This window comes from Epargyreus clarus, unplaced genomic scaffold (assembly GCF_041222505.1).
Source record: "Epargyreus clarus isolate Ecla_fem2 unplaced genomic scaffold, WU_Ecla_fem_2.2 ptg000002l, whole genome shotgun sequence".
Taxonomy (NCBI): domain Eukaryota; kingdom Metazoa; phylum Arthropoda; class Insecta; order Lepidoptera; family Hesperiidae; genus Epargyreus; species Epargyreus clarus.
This window is the reverse complement of record NW_027332210.1, coordinates 2,865,955-2,885,102: the sequence shown is the minus strand read 5'-3', so window position 1 is coordinate 2,885,102 and position 19,148 is coordinate 2,865,955. Positions and strand designations below refer to the sequence as shown.

General features: G+C 33.9%; 1 protein-coding gene across 1 annotated transcript in view; it reads right to left on the bottom strand.

The window, feature by feature from the left end:
- Positions 1-8,360, bottom strand: part of dsd (attractin-like protein dsd) — a 37,539-nt gene extending 29,179 nt beyond the window's left edge. Inside the window, exon 1 of the mRNA XM_073077890.1 lies at positions 8,046-8,360. Within this exon, the coding sequence (XP_072933991.1) occupies positions 8,046-8,278 (233 nt within the window). The 5' untranslated portion in view covers positions 8,279-8,360. The remainder of the gene's footprint in view (positions 1-8,045) is intronic.
- Between the last annotated feature and the right edge of the window lie 10,788 nt (positions 8,361-19,148).

Here is a 19,148-nt window from a genome sequence, read left to right as displayed (position 1 = left end):
AATCATTGACATCTATAAAATATAATTGGGTCTTCGAAAATTGCAACCCAAATGTAACACATCCGAATGGACTATAACAGCGTAGTTAAATGAAATATGTGCTTTTAGAGTGCATATTTAGTGAATTGTTTACAATATTATTTTAAAAATGATATTACACGAAGAAAATAAAAATATGAATGACAATAGTTTACACCCGCTGTTTGGGTGTTTATTTGGGTTTAAACCCTATTTCACCCAAAATACCCGGTTTAAACCCGTATCCACCCATTGGGTTTAAACCCTCTGCCCATCTCTACTCTTAACTAACCAAACAGGACATGATACCATAAAGTCAGTGGCCTTTATTTCAGTTGCTGAGTTTTTTGACACACTGAGTTATATGGTCTTTTAACCAGATTAGAACCCCTTCGATGGTTTTTCAGTGTAAAAGACATAATTTGTTAAAAAACCCATTTTACAATTCACAAAGCCCCATCTTTTTTTCCCTGGCAGATTATTCCCAACCCTTAGTGGTTAATAAAGACCATTGGGTAATAATGATCTAGACTTGCAGTTACAGATTGAAAGTTGGTCAGTGTTGGTCAGTGGCAGGTACCACTTATCAGGTGGACTGTAAGCTCATTTGCCACTTCAATTTAATGAAAAGAACATACATATCCTATCCATTAAAGTAAAGGTATGAATAACAATAATACCTAATCAGATTATACTTTATTGGCTTCCACAAATCAAAAGTACTTAGTATTATTGATTTAGTCTATACTGAAATTATTTATAAATGTTTTACGAAAAATAAGCCTCCTCATTTTATTTACATTGGATTTTAAAATATAGCAAATTAGCTCTCATCAATAATTTTTTATTGAAAACTATATTGATATTTAGGTTGTCATTGTGTGTTATTCCTTGTATATAAATGTTATATTGTATGTTTTTGATCAAAGAAACTATTATTGAATTATTATTGAATATATGTTCTATGGTATAAAAAAATCATTATTTATTTAAACATAATGCATCATATAAACAAAAAAAATTAAAAGCTTCTCTATAATTGTATCTCTCCAATAAAAATATATAACGAAAAAAATGTACACGCCCAAACATTTTCCTTTTAATGTCAAATTTACGATTTTTAAACCAGAATACGGTCAGTATACCTAAAAGGTCAGTTGTTGGAACCAGTTTGGAATCCTCACGGTCAATAGTTGTTGTGGCAGCGGACTTATTAGGCCACTGGTCCAATATGGGTGGGAAAGGTTATGTTTTGTATAAACAAAACAAGTCATATCAATGATTTTGTAGTTGTATGTATATGCAAGAATACAATGATAAATTTTATGTGATTGATTGATTAATGAGTTTAAAATTTTGCCTCTGACATGGAAGTCCAGTTGTCACAGTGGGACAGGAATTGGTTCAGGGGCGCCGGCAGAGGGGTGTAAGGGGGTACACTCACACCCCTCTGGCCAGACAGAGATTACATAGGTGAAGAAATCTCTGAAATGTCTAATAGCAAAAAAAAAAGCTTCTCAGGACTAAATAATCTGTGAAATGCATATCATTAAAACACCTATAGTTAGGTCAATGAAAAAAAAAATGTTGCAACGACGAAACAATCCATATAAAACCATTTCAATAGTACACACTATGGCCCAAATGACTATACGCCTGAAAATAATCCTGGCGGCGCCTATGAATGGGTGTCCATATAATCTTCATGTCTTTTCATCTCTTTGTTAATAATGTACATAATAATAATTGAGGCCATTTTCACAGAATTTTCACCTTAAAAGACAAACTTGAAGAAGTTACATAGATAATACTTGCACCCTTAAAAAATCTAGGAAGCTAAAAGATCAACATTCGACAATTACTTCATACCAGAATTGTCAAATTTCAACCTTTGGTAGGCAAAATTTGGATAGATTAAGTATTAATAACGGAAGTTAAAGGATAAGTGTAATTGTTGCAAAAAGTTCAATTTCAGATGAGTTATTTCAGAAGTACCAGTAGCAACTACAATGTTTACTAGTTTGATTTGATAACAGCTATTTAAGAACATTGCAAACATCATGATTGATGTTGAAAAAATAAGAAAGTTTTTGAGATAAGCAACGGGCCATAGCAAATAAGATACTTTGGGGTGAATCTACTCAAGATTATTCTTCACATAGAAAAAAAAAATCTTATAAAATATCCCGAGAATAGCCTTTATTTGAAGCTTAGTCTATAAATACATCAAATATATGCTGTGTTATAGTAAAGTTATGCTAGAAAACACAATATTTTCGAAAATATTGGCAAATATAAAAATGTTGGTGTTGGTAATAATGACGATCTATGAGGATAATGACGTTGTTGCTGATTATAATGACGGACTGTTGCCGACAGTGACGAATGTATTGAATGTATTATGAAGTTCAATTATTTTGATGTTAATAATGAAAGAAAATGCAAGAATAATAAACACTATTTATTTCTTTAATTATATTATCACAATTATTTCTTAAATTAGGTAAGCATATACAAATTATAGTAGATATTAGTAAACTTAATATTATTATCTGACAAACATTACTAAAAAGACTGATTATTAGGATGAAGGTCTTCATCCTAATAATCAGTCTTCTTAGTTTCATTAGTTAACTATTAATCAAATAATCATTTGGTACAGACATTTGGTATATAAATCAACAACGTAGTAGACTTCACATGATAGATTCTTGAGTATCCTATGTCAAATATTTAAAAAATAAATCAAAATTATCAAACTAAAACTACACACAAACTACAACACCCCCACAAATATTTTCATTGAATCATTCTTCCTACCGAGCATTTTTACTGACCGTTCTTTATTCCTAATATCACTTTTTAAAATCAATCAAAACTGCTTATTTAGAGATATTAAAAATAGAAAAAAAAAGAAATAGATTTAAGAAAAAACGTTAACATTTTAATATGTTTTTGAGGTAGAAGGCTTACATAATATGTTCCCTTGATTATTTAAGTTTTTGAGTGTTATATCGGATAAAATTCTAACTTTTTGTAGCTGTGGCGGATTTATTACATAATATGCCAAATGTTTTCCGTGCATGCATATGTCTAAAAAAGAACATTCAGTACAACTCATCTTTCTCAAAGTTATTCGAGTTTTGTTTGATTTATCCCACAAAACTTGATGCACTAAAAGTGTGCCCTTAAAAGGTTTAAGACTTTTGGGAATTGAGTTGGATTTGGCTACTATATCTTCTTCTTCTACTTTCTCTACGATAATATTCAACTGTTCATTTTCGATCTGGTTTTTAATTATATCATAGAATTGATTATATGTTCCTACGTCCCTGCCAAAAAGAACCGTCCTATCTGCTGTTCGTTTTAGCGTTGCGCCAACACCGTCTGGGGCACCCTTACCGTGCCCTGCTTCTGAATAATTCCAAGTAATTTTACTTAACTGCGAAAAATCTGTATATAATTGTGTGATTATAAAAAACATGGTCTTGTTTCTATACTGAGACGACGGCGAGTCCGATACATAGTGTATCGTATCAATTAATGGGTTCAGTTTGATAACTTGTTTTAACAACGGGACTAGATGAGCCCATACGGCTGACGCATCGTGACGCAAACAATTACTTATTGTACACATGGATGTTGGGGTTACTTGACCAGTATCAAAGTTGTGCGTATATACAACTGCAGTGTGTAAGCAGACTTGTTGTCTGCTACCTCCGAAGTGGAAGGATTGCACTTCTTCTGCGTATTTTAGGGAATAATTTTCCGAGAAATCTATGTGTACCAAAGCTTCTTGAATGGTTATATTATTCTTTATATCTTTGATAGTATGATACTGTCCGACCATTTTGTATGTGTGCTCTAGAAATGGTATTATTTCTTTTTCTATTTTAACAATAGCTTCCTTACAGTTGATATTAATGTTCTTCTTCACGGTTATTTTTTGTTTTTTCTGAATACCATTTTTGGTTATGTTTTTAGATATTTTGACCCATTGAAAATATGTAAAAGTGTTGCTATCATCGTTCTTAAGATTGTATTCTAGACGATTTGATCTGCAGGTATTACAAATTCTTTGTAAGCAATCAATATTTCTCGAATCACAACATAATTTGGAGATGACCTGTTCACTGTTTTTCTCTTTTAATATTGATTGCTTATTCATCGCAGATATTAATAATTCCATATTAGTATGAATACTGCACTGACATGTTTCCCTGTTGATACTTTTCGGAAAAAGAACCCAAAATGGCCGGTGCTTGCAAAAAAATGAATAATGTACTAGTGAATTAGTCTGTGAACAAAATTTTTTGTGTAAGTCTTTTAAAGGTAAACATAAATACCTTTTCTGCATGCGGACTTTATCGCGGGTAATAAATTCTTTTTTACCAGCGCTTATTACGCTATGTACATCTTCTGTATAAAAGTTCTGTATGTGTTCGATTAACGATAATCCCGTTTTCTCATTTGTGTTAATTTGTATTGCACTCTCTTCAATATTTGGTTCCTGTCGTAAGTTTTTTATTTCTTTTATTTTTTTCTTTAGTCTCTTAATTTGTTTACGTTGGCTCCTGTCTCTTTTTTGGTAATCCGCTATGATGCGCAATAATCTTTTCCGTTTTTTCAACTCAACATAGCGAACTTGTTTAACTTTTGCATAAGCTTGTGAAATCTCACACAATGGGTCAACTTCTTTGGTATATGGGACTTCAGTATCTGTATGGTTTTCATTGTTCTGATGTTCTACAACAGCTTCAATATTAACTTTCTCTAATAAGGGATCAACTCTTTCTTCACTAGCTTCTTCCTTTTTCTTTTGACGATATCTTTTAGAATTTTCTTTCCATCTTTTCCTTTGTTCCTTTATTTCACGAAAAGATTTTTCTTTTTTTGCTTCTTTTTGTTTTAGATATCTTTCTCTTCTCTTTTGTTTTTCTATTTCTAATAACTCCGGATCATTTTTAATTTCGTTATACTTTCGTTTTTTGCAAATTCTCTGAGCCAGTCTTCTATTCTCTACATATTTTTTATTTTTGGGAGGCATATTTGGAGGGCCATTTACGGGGGTCAGTCTTAGTTTTTACGATCTGCAAAAGGCATAGTAAATTAATATGTAATATCAAACAAACAATTTCAACATGCGCACTATATATACAAGCTCTATTGTTACGTTTCCCATATCCAAAATGACCACTACACATAGGTACATAAATTAAAATTTTAAATGGTTAAATGAACAAACTCTAACATAATGCTCCTCTATCCTCTACTTCTCCAGTTACATGTATATTCTAAGCAAACAACATAAAACTACGTAATTTTTTAGATACTGCCTAAATGTTATAACTACTCATGAAAAAAGTTATTATTACATAATTATAACAAATCTCTTTGATTCCATTCATCAACAATTGTCGCTCCGTCATCATTTACAAATTGGTACATATCTAATAAGTGCTCTGGATTACTAGAGTGCATTATCATGTGTACGGATTCATATCGATCATGGTTAAATTCTCTGTATAGTTTCCAATTCTCTTGATCTTCGCAAAGTGCTTTACAGCGACCATCTTGGTGTGTGGCAAATATTACGTCAAACTCTTCTAATATATAAGTAAAGCGGTTATGGTTTACACTATGTCTATTAGTGTCTATTATTAACACGTAATACGTTAGCTTCATCTTGGTAAAGTTAAGTTAGTTAATATAAAAATAACCTTAAAAAAAAAAAATGTATAAATATACACATAATATATAAACATACACATAATATAATTTATATTCAAAATCGTACAATAAAATCATTATTGGCAACAATCGTCATTGCTCTCAATACAAATTATCATTATTAGCAACAGACGTCATTGTCGTCTCTTGCAATGTTGCTAATAATGATGTTGCCGACAGTGACGAATTCTGGAAAGATCGCCGCCACGACCGATATACGTTAATAGTTACAAAAAACAATCACTGCATGTCATTTGTTTCAAGAATACTTCACCATCGTTAATAAATAAGGGTTAACCATGCACACATAATTAAGATAAAGCTATATATAAGAATGACGTTTGGGATGCTAAACTTTGGAGAATGATATTCAATAACTTACGGTCGAAAAATAAACGTCCTTTCGCTCTGATGAGTGGCGATCGACTGAGGCACGAGGGGGGCTCGTCTCTTGAAAGAAATGCGACGCTTCGGGCGCGTTCCGTTTTCTCAGAATTTAGCAAAACAATCGTGTTGCCGATAATGACGGATTTTTTTTGAACATTTTTTGATTCAATTTCTAATTGATTTACGACTTAATTTTTAAATATATTTTGTATGAAATACCTTGAGTATTTAATAATAAGTAATATAAATACACAGACGGGTCTACTTTACTGATCATTTTTGATTCATAGCATAAAATATCCAAAACCTAGCAATTGGGACATCTGAAATATTGCCGTTTTTGAGAGTTTTTTTTCTAATTGTTCTTATTTTTGATTTATAATCACGGAATGGCTTTGATTGCTTCTGCTTCATTTATTTAGGTAGCAGATTAAGAAGTAAAACTCCTGAATTTGTTTCATAAAGAGGAGTATTAAGGCAAGACATAAATTTTGAGCCTCTTGAAGATCCACCCTTTGTTACAAGGACATTTTTTGTTATAGTTCGTAACTAATGGGTATAAAATCAAGTTGATGTTATCAACTTATTGCTGTCCCACTGCTGGGCACGGGTCTCAGAGTGAGAAGGATTAGACCATAGTCTACCACATTGGACAAGTGTGTAATTGTAGACTTCACATAACTTTGAGAACTTTTGTAAGGATCTCACAAGGTTTCCTCACAATATTTTCCTTTAGCCTTACAGCAAGTGATAATTAATTTCTAATATACATTACTTTGAAAAGTCTGAGGTGAGTGCCTGGGTTTCCAACTTACAATGATGAAAAGCTCTGTTACACGCTACTTTATATTTGGGTTCAAAGGGTAGACAAAAAAAGGGTAGGGTAGACAAATATATACAAGGCATTGCACTTTAGACCTTAAGGATATCAATGGATGTAGCCCAGTTTAGATAGGACCCCAACCCAATTTTACATGAGATTGATTACAGATACAGATGTCAAGATTCTATTTCCAAAGAATACCATAAAATTTCACATAGATTTGTATATCTTCTAACAATTGCTTTGTGCAGAACCCTTGTTGTTTTAAGGCAAGCCCTATGTCTACTAGTGAGACAATGATTTACCAATAATAACCCGAGTAAAACATCAGCCTGTACCTAATTATATATGGATCGGTGTATCTGCCTTACCACATTGTTAAAGTCAGAATACAGTATCACTAACTAAAAGCATGAAACATCAGTTCTATGTTTTAGCTTTACTGAATATAAGGACAACTTAGTCAGAAAAGTTTGTTACGACAAAGATAGATTGATCTGAAGGCTGTTGAAACTCATTGTTTAGTCCTAACATACTCAAACTTATTTATGTCCTCGAACAAGTTATTACGCTGTACATATAATATCAAAAACATTAATTTGACATTACATATAAGATTCTGCCATGCTTATTTTACTGTAAACATTTCAAAAAGGTTGAGAGCCCCTTACTATAGTGGTATTGGCTCATAACAGACAAAAGATTGAAGTCAAATTGGATAAACATGAGAGAAAAGAATCCCGGCTTCAGATACAAGAATTATCACACAACAGGTCACAAACTGTGTCACAATAGCCTCTCTGTGCGTGTAATCACTCAATTGTTGATTACAATCAGTTCTGGACAATGTTTGAAGACCACAAAGTTCTCTAATGTAGAGGAGTCTGGTTCGTTACGAATTCCACTCATTCTAACACATATAACGCGTTCGACCTTCGCGCTCCACCCTGGAAGGGAATGAAGAAGCCAAAGAATATAATTGGATAATCCGACATCGGCTTTTTCTCGCAAAATCTACCTACACGACATACCTGTCAAATAGGTCAGTGAACTGACATTTTTTTCGGCGCAAGTCCTCGCAACTTACTTTATTTTCCCGCCGCAGTGCTGGCACTCCGGACCCTGCCAGCCCTCGATGCACACACAGGTATCATTCTTACAAACACCATTTAAACAGTTATGGTCACTACACCTAGAGAGAACACCATCACAAAACAATAACACTATGAGTACTGAACACAAGAAGGGCGAGAACCACGACCATTTTCGTCTGTACTTCGATTTGAAGAGAAATAAAAACATTTGCAACGACTCTACCATTTTGATGTATGCATTTTCAACGAGTTTTGTTAGAATATCGCGGACGTTAAGCGGTCGTGCGTCGTGTAGATTCCGAACGGTACTAAATTCAGTGTTGTCATAATCGAAACTAAATTTCCCTTTCGCCCATGGCACGTTAATATTTAGTTTAAACTTCAACTTAACATGTATAATTTTTACTGTTTTATCACTACTATAATTTGTTTAAGTATTAAAATTTCAAGATAAAATAACTATAACAGCATATAAATAATATTATGGAACAAAATGAAACCTATTTCAGTTGTTATTTACAAAAATGAAGCATAGATAGGATTTTATTCATTTTTCCGTAATAAATTTGAAATATTTTACTTCGTACAGCTTTTCCAATTAAATGCAGATAACATGCCGAAATGTAATATTTCCCATTAGAAATAACATTGAATTTTAATAGGCAATACTTGAATTGACATTTCGGGGTGGCTATCACCAAAGAGTATAGCAACCTACATAGGCTATGTCTATATATGAAAATTTTATATATTTTATAATTCAAAATGATATTTAATGTATATCTAGATATCACATATTTTATATTATTTAAAATTGTACAGCGCGCCTTCAACAACTTGTAGTAACGCCATCTATGATCACATTACAGAAACTGAGTTATACGTTCACATAGAAAAGAAAAGGATTCTGTTTTATGTACGTTCACTACTTTGAAGTCGTCATGATAAATGCCTTGTGTACTAGATGTCACTAGAAGCATTATATTGACTTCAAATATCTTAAGCTACGTATTTTTTTTACTTGTGTTATTTATTTTATTTTTGTTACCATAATTAGATGATGCATTGTACATTTTGTGATTTTTAAAAAATAATAGTAATTTTTGTTTGCTTATTATTCCTGATTATTGGGAGTGGGCCTCCCCACGTATAGAAACTTAACTGGAGTATACTCTTCCATGCAAATCTTATAAAAAAATCTAAAAAGATAAGTACTCGTATATAAGTAGGTATTTATTTTAACAGTTATCTCTTCATAAATACCATGCATTAGTGAACGTTCGCATTTAAAAATTGTGTTTTAAGTTTCTTAATGTGACATTGCCCCCTATGGAGTCTGTATTCCAAGCAGTAGCTAGCAGTGCTAGCACCAAGATACCAATGATCAATGAATAATAAGTAAATCCAACATTTAGTGCGTCCATTTTTTTAATATTATGCACTTATATTATACAGTAAATTAAAAAAAAAACTTGTGTAGCTCTTTATATTCAATTATTAAAGTAACAAATACAGTGAACCAGAAATAATAACAAAATTGTACTCTAAAATCATAGATTAGTACTTCGCCGCCTTGAAATTGAATGAAGCCACAAACGGCTTATTATAGTAAGTTATTTTTTTGAATTCTTGACAAATAAAATAATTTTTAGAAAAAATTTACGAATAATACTAATCTATGCGAATAAATAACTAATACTGCGTATTTTACATAATAAATAAATAATTTACAATAATAATTTCAAATATTTTAGGGACATTTTAGCACGGAGACGTGGCAAAACTTTTTTACGCAACTATTTCAATTGTCAAAACTGGGTACATTTTCTTGTTATGAATGAGTAATCTTTACTAATCTATGTCTAAAATTTACAAGTAAAACAGAAGTTTCATAAGGACGCAACTCAATTTACGTCTGCCTGCCGACCGCTTTTCGCGCGCTTTATCGCCGATGTTGCCATAGAAAAAAATAATAACACTAAAACGATGCACCAACTAGTTGTTGTTTTTTATTTTAATCACTATAATTAAAATGTAACAATAAGAAAATAGCTCATTGTTTTAGCTGTCGCTTTTAGAAGTTCATTGTTTTAAGAAAACGAAACATCACGGAAATTACGGGAAGCTACTTTCCTTTTGTTAGGAATGAGATTCCTTTTTTTACTTCGATGATTTTTTCACTTCGTTCGGCGCGACAACTTTAGTGCGGAGATTGATGAAAGAAATAAGACGTTTGTGTTTATTTTTTAAATGGCCCCTCTATTCTTTTCTATGCTGGCCAGACTTAATAATCTTAAATGGAATGCCTGCCGACATCACGAATAAAAAATCTTTTATAGTAATAAATTAAAAGTTGAGACGCTCAAACTTTTATTTTAAGGTTTTTTTGTATTTAGGGAGGAAGTTACAAAACGGGCTAATGTCCCATTTGCTAATAAACTAGCATAGCATAGGTAAATTGCTATATTTATATCTGGGAACATTATTCGTAGGTAGGTGGGAAGGTATTTTGAGAACTAAATTCAAGTTGGTAAAAGGAATATAGCTGGAAAAATGTTAATAACGAGCTAGAAAATTACATTTACCGTCTTTTGAGTGGCATCGTAGATTCCAAATGATAAACCTATCTCATAGAATGGATTTAACGATATCGGGAATTTATTTTTCACATTTTGTTTGACGGGCCTTTTATAAATTCAAGCTCTTTATTATCCTTAGTCAATATGTAAATAGTAAGAAAATAAAGTTCTAGTGCATTGATAGATACCTATTATCAAACAAAAAATGTTAAATATTACATTCAGAACCTAAACGATTATTTATACTTTGAATAGTATTTGATCTAAAGGTTCATACTTTTACGTTTTAATGTTATTTTGATATTTATGTATGTAATACTTATTGCAGTTTTAAAATAGATTTAAACATTTACTAAATAGGTATATGAGTAAAAAACGTTCACAATCAGCCATTTGTTTTAGTTTATATTTAAAATGGCTTTACTCCAATTTAAAATTCAAATTATATTCTTGAAGTTATTGGTTACTTTGTCCATGGTAGAGTCTGGTAGACTTAATGCGTATTTCGCGTGATTCAACCTCAATGTCGAGATCCTCCATTACGAAATCACGCTACCCAAATATTACCCAAAACCCGCTTTGCCCTAATTTTTCGAATTATTCTAGGGCTGTACTATATACTATGTTTTTGTAACATTGAATTAGGATACCAACTTTTTTTTTTTAAATATAGAAATAGCAGACGAGCATGCAGTCCACCTGATGGTAAGTGGCTACTGCCGCCCATGGACACCTGTAATCAACCCCAGTTAGGATTAGATATTCCTTCCTGAGGTCGGCCACAGATGCGCCGCTACCCCTGAGGACTAAGCTGGAACGCCTCGAAAAAGTCTATATCCCTTACCACACCCTTCAAACCGGAACACAGCAGCGTCTAACACTACTGTTATTAGGCAGAAGTAGGGACAACATGCACTCCACTTGATGGTAAGTGGTTACTGTAGTGGATACTTGTGACTAACGCCCTTTTTGGTTCAGGTTTATCTGCCGCCAATCACAGATGCTTGTAACTCCTGAGGACTAAATGCTCGCTTCATATTTACCTACTTACCTAAATACGTCTGCTGGCATCTACATCCTTTCTTCAAAACGTAAGACTGCTAGCAATGGACACGGTAGCAATGGATGTGACAAATCCCCACAAATTGAAACCATATACCTACATAGGTATCTACTTATTCATGTAATTAATTATAGTCATTCGTCAAATTGTCAATGACGATCTTCAGTGTCATATAGATAAGTGATGTAAACTGATGTTGACCTAGTTTTAAGAATCTGTACTGAAAATTCCCAAAAGCGCGACATTTGCATTAACATCGTGAAAACCGTTGTTCTAAGAACGAGTGGTAGTGGTTCAGCTCCGTCGTCACCTACATCACATCTATTTTTATGTAACAGAAATGTCATGCGCTACTGTGTTCTGGTTTATAGATGGGCTGAGGAGGACATATGTACGAGACGTCCAACTTAGTCCAACTTAGTCCTCAGGGGTAGTAACGTGCCTGTTATCAACTTAGGGTAAGTCTTCAATTCTACTTAACGTTAATTACTAATTTCTGCCTAATAACAACAGTGCTAAGCGCTGCTGTGTTCTGGTTTGATGGGTGTGGTAGGTACAGGAAGACATAATTTTCCAACTTAGTCCTCAGAGGTAGCAACACATCTGTGGCCGACCATACTTATTTCACCCTTAAAATCCTAACTGAGTTTGAATTCTATGGAGGATAGGATCAGAGGAGAGAGTCTGAGTTTCGAATCCAGTAATGGGTTGATGACAATGGACAGCTTGTTTGTAGTTTTCTTTACATAAAAAATAAGGTATATAATTCTTATATGAATATTATTGTTATGACTGAAATTAATTAATAATTTCTTCTGCCATCTTTAGTCCTACTTACCACCACCAGTGACCACCGCCAGAACAACTGAAGAAACTTGACCTCTTGATTGAGGGATCCGAAGTTCAAATACCTCAGGATTTTTTAGTTATGTGCGTATTAGAAATTAATTATCTGTTGCTTAATTAACAGTAAAAGAAAATGTTGTGAGACAAACTTAATACCTACCTGAGAAATCTTGAAAAAAAGTTTTCAAAGGTCTACCAATACTCGGCCAGCGCGGTAGACTATGTCCTAATCCTTCTCATTCTGAGAGGAGACCCGTGCCCAGCAGTGGGACAGCAAAGAGTTGGTGATGACTTACCACCACCAGTTTAGTAGATTAAAAAATATTAAAATTACAACAATAGTGTCGTTGTAAGAACTGTTTCATCCATTAAATCCCAGATTTAAAACTCATAAAAATATTCACATGAATCTTATGATTCACATAAAGAGCTGTGTGTTGACCCAGTTTTCAAAATGTGTGCCGAAAATCTACAGACGGCGCTAATGCGTTGTGCATGTAATTCGAGCTGCCGATTTTATCTCAAAATTTTATTTTTTTATAGTAAGTATAGAAGTAGCAAGCCACCTGAAGGTAACTGGCCCTTGGAAATCTGTAATCAATCCCAGATTAGATTAGAGTTTACATGAGGTTGGCCTCAGATGCATACTACCCCCAAGGGCTGAGTTGAAAGAACTCGAATAAGTAGTCCTTACCACTCCGTTCAAACCAGAACACAGCAGCCCTTAACACTCCAATTATTAGGCAGAAATAGGTGTGGCGGTGGTGCCTCCGGATCAAAATTCTACTGCTAGTCCTCAGAGGCAATGCGACTTTGAGCGATTTCATGTAGGAGAACTTCATAGGACTGATTACAGATGCTTATAGAGAGCAGATATCAGTTACTATATGCTGTACTTACATATCTAAATAATTACTTCCTTTACTTTACAAGAACTTGGTAGAACTAAGGTAAGGGAGGTATACTTTTCCGAGGCGTTCCAGTTTAGTCTTCAGGGGAAGCAGCGCATCTGTGGCCGACCTCAGGTTGAATTCTAATCCTGCGGTTGATTACAGGTGTACATGGGCGGCAGTAGCCGTTTACCATCAGGTGGACTGCATGCTCATCTGCTACTCCTATAGTATAAAAAAAGACTTTTTTTCATTTGGAGTCTAATAATTTATCTCTCTACGTTCATTATCATTCACTCCAAATTCTCTTGGAACAAAATTCTTAAATGCAATTCAAAAACAAAAAGTATTTACTCAGTTGATTAACGATTGCTCATTGTGCTCGATGTCGAAAATGGCGTTCGCTTTATTCGTAGTTTGTTCAGTGTAATTTCCGAAATAGCTGAAATATCGCATGCATGGAGTGCATTAGCGTTGCAGCGGACTACCCTCATTTAGACGGCGAATATCGTCACGGTGAAATGAAATGAAATGAAATATATTTATTTTGTATAGGCCAACGACGGCACTTACAAATTGTCAGGTACAATATTTTTCTTAAACTACTACCGGATCGGAACGCGAACTCTACTAAGAAGATCCGGTAAGAAACTCAGTGGGTTTGTCTTTTTTTTTTATAATTATTCTCTTTTTTTAATTCCATCATTTTTACATATAATTAATAAAGCATTAGCTCCAGTATCTTGTTTTACATTTATCTAAAAAAGAAGTATTTATAATAATTTTATTTTTACTACGCTTTTTTACTATTTTGGATGACATCATCATTATTAATTATTGATAAATGATAGACATTTAACAATTCATTCATACTAGACATTGTCTTATTTTGATCCTTAGTGAGTAAAACTTGGATGGATTAATTATTAATAGCGGCGGATAGAGAGCCACTTTCCAATATTTTAATAAGGTTGAAGTAGCAAACCTTCCAGTGTACCTTCATAATAAGTGGTCAGTACCGACCGGCCCATGGAAGATGGCAACAAACTTCTTCAGGTTTTAGCTAATATTCCTCCAATGCTAGTATAAATATTCAGTATCAACTAGTAGTTCTAGGTTTTGGAGGCAGGTTGTGGATGCCGGACTTACAATTGAGCCCTCAGGAGTGGTAATGCATTGCAATCTACTTCAGATAGAACCTTTTTTATATGGACTTGGTCACAGATGTCCATGCCGGTAATGACCACTTACCATCAGTTGGACTGCATGTTCGCTTAATACATATATTATAAAAAAAAAGTTAACAATCCCATCGAAATCAAATCAAATCACTTTTTTTATTCAAAATAGGTTCTTTACAGAACACTTTTTGATTTGATTTGATTTTCAAGAATTCTTAGACTTGTAGGTGATCTCGTATCGAATCGATTAAGCAAGTGATAATTTTAATACGCATAAGACTAGATAAGTTTGGAGTTCGAGCTTCGGAGTACTTCGGACCTCATTGACGATAGGCCGATTTTTAAACACTAGGCTTTCTTGTTGCGGCATCATTGCGTTTAGACTATCATAGCATTTATTTCCATTTATTTAGACCACAACATGACGTCACGTAAAAGCCCTAATTAAAATCCAATTAGAGTGGAAACAAAACATCGCCGAAATTGTCACCTGCCGTGCTTGCGTGCCCTACCGGATAATTGCTGCAAACTATGTCTGCTATTCCAGTGTTGCCAACCCAATTTTAACTGTAGATCTACAGTTTTTGATGTGAAACATCTATAGCCGCACGTAAAACCGTGGCGACGCATGCCGTGGCGACGCCATGCTATACGATGGTATATATATACAGTCTATATGCAGTAGTGTGTACGGTGTGGTGACGCGTCGCCATGCGCAATATTTAATGAAAATAAATGTTTATTGAATAAATAGTCATCGTTATCTGGAAAAAAATCGTAATATTTTATTTTATCATTATGACATATTTAGTTCCTATCACAATATGTCCTTTTCTGCATATTACTTTTACAAAATAATGTCGATGTTTCACATCTGCCAGGCGTCCCGTGACGGCTCACATTTTTTTAGAAGTTCTCTCAGTTTTTAGTTTAGGCTTCTAAATCTACAGTTTTTATATAAGACGCTAGTGGCATCTATTTGCTTCGCTACGAATTCCATACACTATCGTACCGGATGTATAGTCCGCGTAAAACTGCTAGTCCGCTTTCAATATAGAAATGAATCGCGTCGCCATAGCTAATTGTATGACTACACCTGCTCGCAACAACTTTAGAGCGGACTAGCATTTTGGCGCGGACTATAATAGTCAACCAATTTAATAGATGGCGTTATTGGTGGATCATTTCGGTCACCGGTCGTCGACCGGCGGTAGAATTCTGTTTTCGCCAACATCTGTAGTGGATTAGCATTTCCATACTAGTTTTTAAATTTTATATTGCTAATTTGATTTCACATAATGTTTGAGACTTTTACATTTAATTTGATAAAAACTTTTATAATTATATGATTTTTTACCACGCTTTTATTAGCTTGACCTGTATGCATGTATGTAATAGAATCTTTGAACTCGATTTTTACCCACTTTGAAAGGTCCGATTAATTTAAAATTTTGAGCAATTGTCAAGAACCGATGACAATACGTGATCTTAATAATTTCATTCCTATCTCCTCATCAGGATCAGGATTAACGATTTTCCTTGTGCGATTCTGGCGTGGTTTTAAGTTCTTAAACTATAATTGTATTGTTTTTATTCTCTCCCTATAATGTATTCTATTTATGACTATAATTAAATAATAAACATATAAAGATATAGATTTACTGTTTTTTAATATGATTTTTACAGTTTTCTACAGTTTTTTTCAACCGTTTCTACAGTTTTGCCCTATGCTGTGGTTGGCAACCCTGATTCCACAACCCCTAGTGCTACCGTGAAGCTCATACAGCTATGCACTGCACGCAATTTCGACTTTTCATAAAAATACCGTTGATAACGTAATTTTATTGCTGACCACTGGAATTTTACAATTTTGATTTCTATTTCGGAGTTTATAGTTTCGAGGAAAAAACCTGCCTGTTAGGTCTATTGTATTAGAAAGTTTCTTTTTCTATGCAGGTTCTATCTAAATCTGCTTACCTAGTAGTTTTTTATTACGAAAGACAGGTCATCACAAAATTCATTTCATTCGGTAGGTAAATAGTACAGATAAAACAGCTTTCAAAAAGGTTCTGAAAAAAAATCTGATGTAAAATGTATAAAATCATTATTTTAACTATTTTTTACATTTTTACCGGCTGGAATCATTGACTGGAAACTATTATTGTTGCCGTTGACAAGCATTTCAAGCATAAATTGTTGTTAAAAATAAGGGGATTCGTTTATCCTTTATTGTATTTTATTATTAGTTAAAGCTTCATTACATAGTTCTCTCCAAAACACTCTATAATGTCCTAAAACCACTGAATTATAAACAAATTTAAATTTCAAAGAATCGCAATCGCATTCAACATTCAAATTTGGAACAACGTTCTGTCAACAACTCAATTGCATAAAAATTCAAATGTGGAAGAATAATATGTCAAAACAAGTCAATTGCATAACGAAATTCAAATTTGGAATAATCAGTTGTCAAAATCACCGAATCGCGCCATCGGCCGCTCCCTCGCGCAGCTGCGTTGGCCAAGGTCAGTGCCATCGTGCCGAGTGCGTTGCCCAAACGCATGCGAAAAATTCACGCGCACATGCACAGGATGCATGCTGATGTAGTAGTGCAAACAACGACAAAAAGTATCCGAATTGCAAGCCATAGATTATGATGGTAGAAGGTGCTTTTTGTAATTGCTACTTTTTTGTCGCTATTGCCATAACTAAGCTTTAACTAAATCCTGTGCCCTGCGAAGAAACACTTAATCTACTTAAATTAAGTGTTTCTTTGCTGGACGCAGAGTTTCCTCTCAGAATGAGAATAATTTAAGGTCTCCACATAGACCACAACAATGGCCAAATGCATATTAGCAGATTTAACATTCCAGTGAGGACTTTTTGGACAATTGTTAGTTAGGTAAGTAGGTTTCCTCACGATGTGTCTTGTCCCTACCAATATAATGAAAAAGCGATACGTTGTACGTAAAATATAAACCTTCTTTCTCAGAGTTCGAATCACCACACTATTAAAACATGAACATTACAAACACGAAAGCTACTTAAAAATACAATTATTGCTCAAATATTACTATTAGTAACTACCGCCTTCGATCAAAGGCACACAAAATGCTTTTATTTACCTAAATCCATCCCTAATAAATACTTCCACCCGCCCTACTGCCTCCTTAATCTTTGTACACGAGAAAAAAAGCCAACCAGTCAAAGTACCCGAATTGCATTCGACACACGCACACAGGCGCGCGCAAGTAAGTCAAGAGCAAAGAGTAAGGTCACGGTCTCCGATTCGGCCGTTTTCGGCTCAGCTCGCCGCTGCGCCTGCGCATTTTTTTGAGCTTTTTGCATTCACTCTTTTGTATTTAGGTACCTTTGGGTATAGGTATAAGCTGATGCGTCCGATTAGTGGACGGGTTCGGGTTATGTATTAGAACGTTTTTTTGTATCCTGTCTGTAGTTGTGTTATGTAAACGGAAGGTAGCTTTGTTGGTCGTGTTGTAAATTGCTACATGTATAGCGTTTTGTACATGTGAGGAATAAATAAGTCTAATTAATGATAGTTTTTGCATCAATAAAAAAGTATTTTGTATTCCGTAGGCATGACAGTTTGGCGAATTGGATATTTATTATTGAATTTGTCATGCGGTTTGATAACTTATATTGAATTACAATGTTAAAATTAAACTGCTTGCTTTATTATTAGCTAGGTATTATACGTTACATTTTTTAAATATAATTTGTCAAATATAATTAAACCTATTGTGTTGAGTAGGTATTTGCACGACATTCATAACTTAGATACCTATCAACTATGTACTTTGTCTAAATTAATTCATTCTTAGTTTTCATTTTATTTTTTACATGAATGTATTCAACTCTGGGGTCAATGCTTTATATCAAAAATACTTCTTAACTTCAGAAAATAAATACAATAAAATCTAGAATTTCAAAAGTCAGTGACTTTATCTGCACTCGTCCGAAAATAGACCGGGCCTGAGTACAGTCTACAGCCGTAGCCACCAATTTGATCCGCGCCAAAACTGGTTCCCGCCATTTTTTCTTTGGGCGGTTTTGAGCGCCATCTTGGCAGTTTTGTTTTTAAAAATTTAAAACGTGGCCTTGAAAACAAGTGGTACGGAGCCGCGAGCAACACCAAAAATAAGTGCATCATCTCAAAACGAAATTATTCTTTACAAATGTATGTAAGTATATGTTATTTGTGGTTTTCTGGCCACAATAATGAGTTTGTTGCGTATAACTTTTGTGTCTTTGCAATTGTAAATTTCTTTTGCGTTCGAATGAAGTTTTTGAACATAATATGACATTTGGTCGATGGGCTGTCAACTTATCGACTGTTTTCGTTTATTTTTAGCAAATTAGGTCTTGAGGTTAACAAGCAGCAAGTCTTTGTGGTCTAATTAGGTTGAAAATTGGGGTTATTACCGCATTTATCAATGCTTTCTGTAATGACACTAATTTTGGTAACAATAAAAAGTAAGTAGGGAAGATAGCAAGGTGGGTGTCTATTTATTTTAAG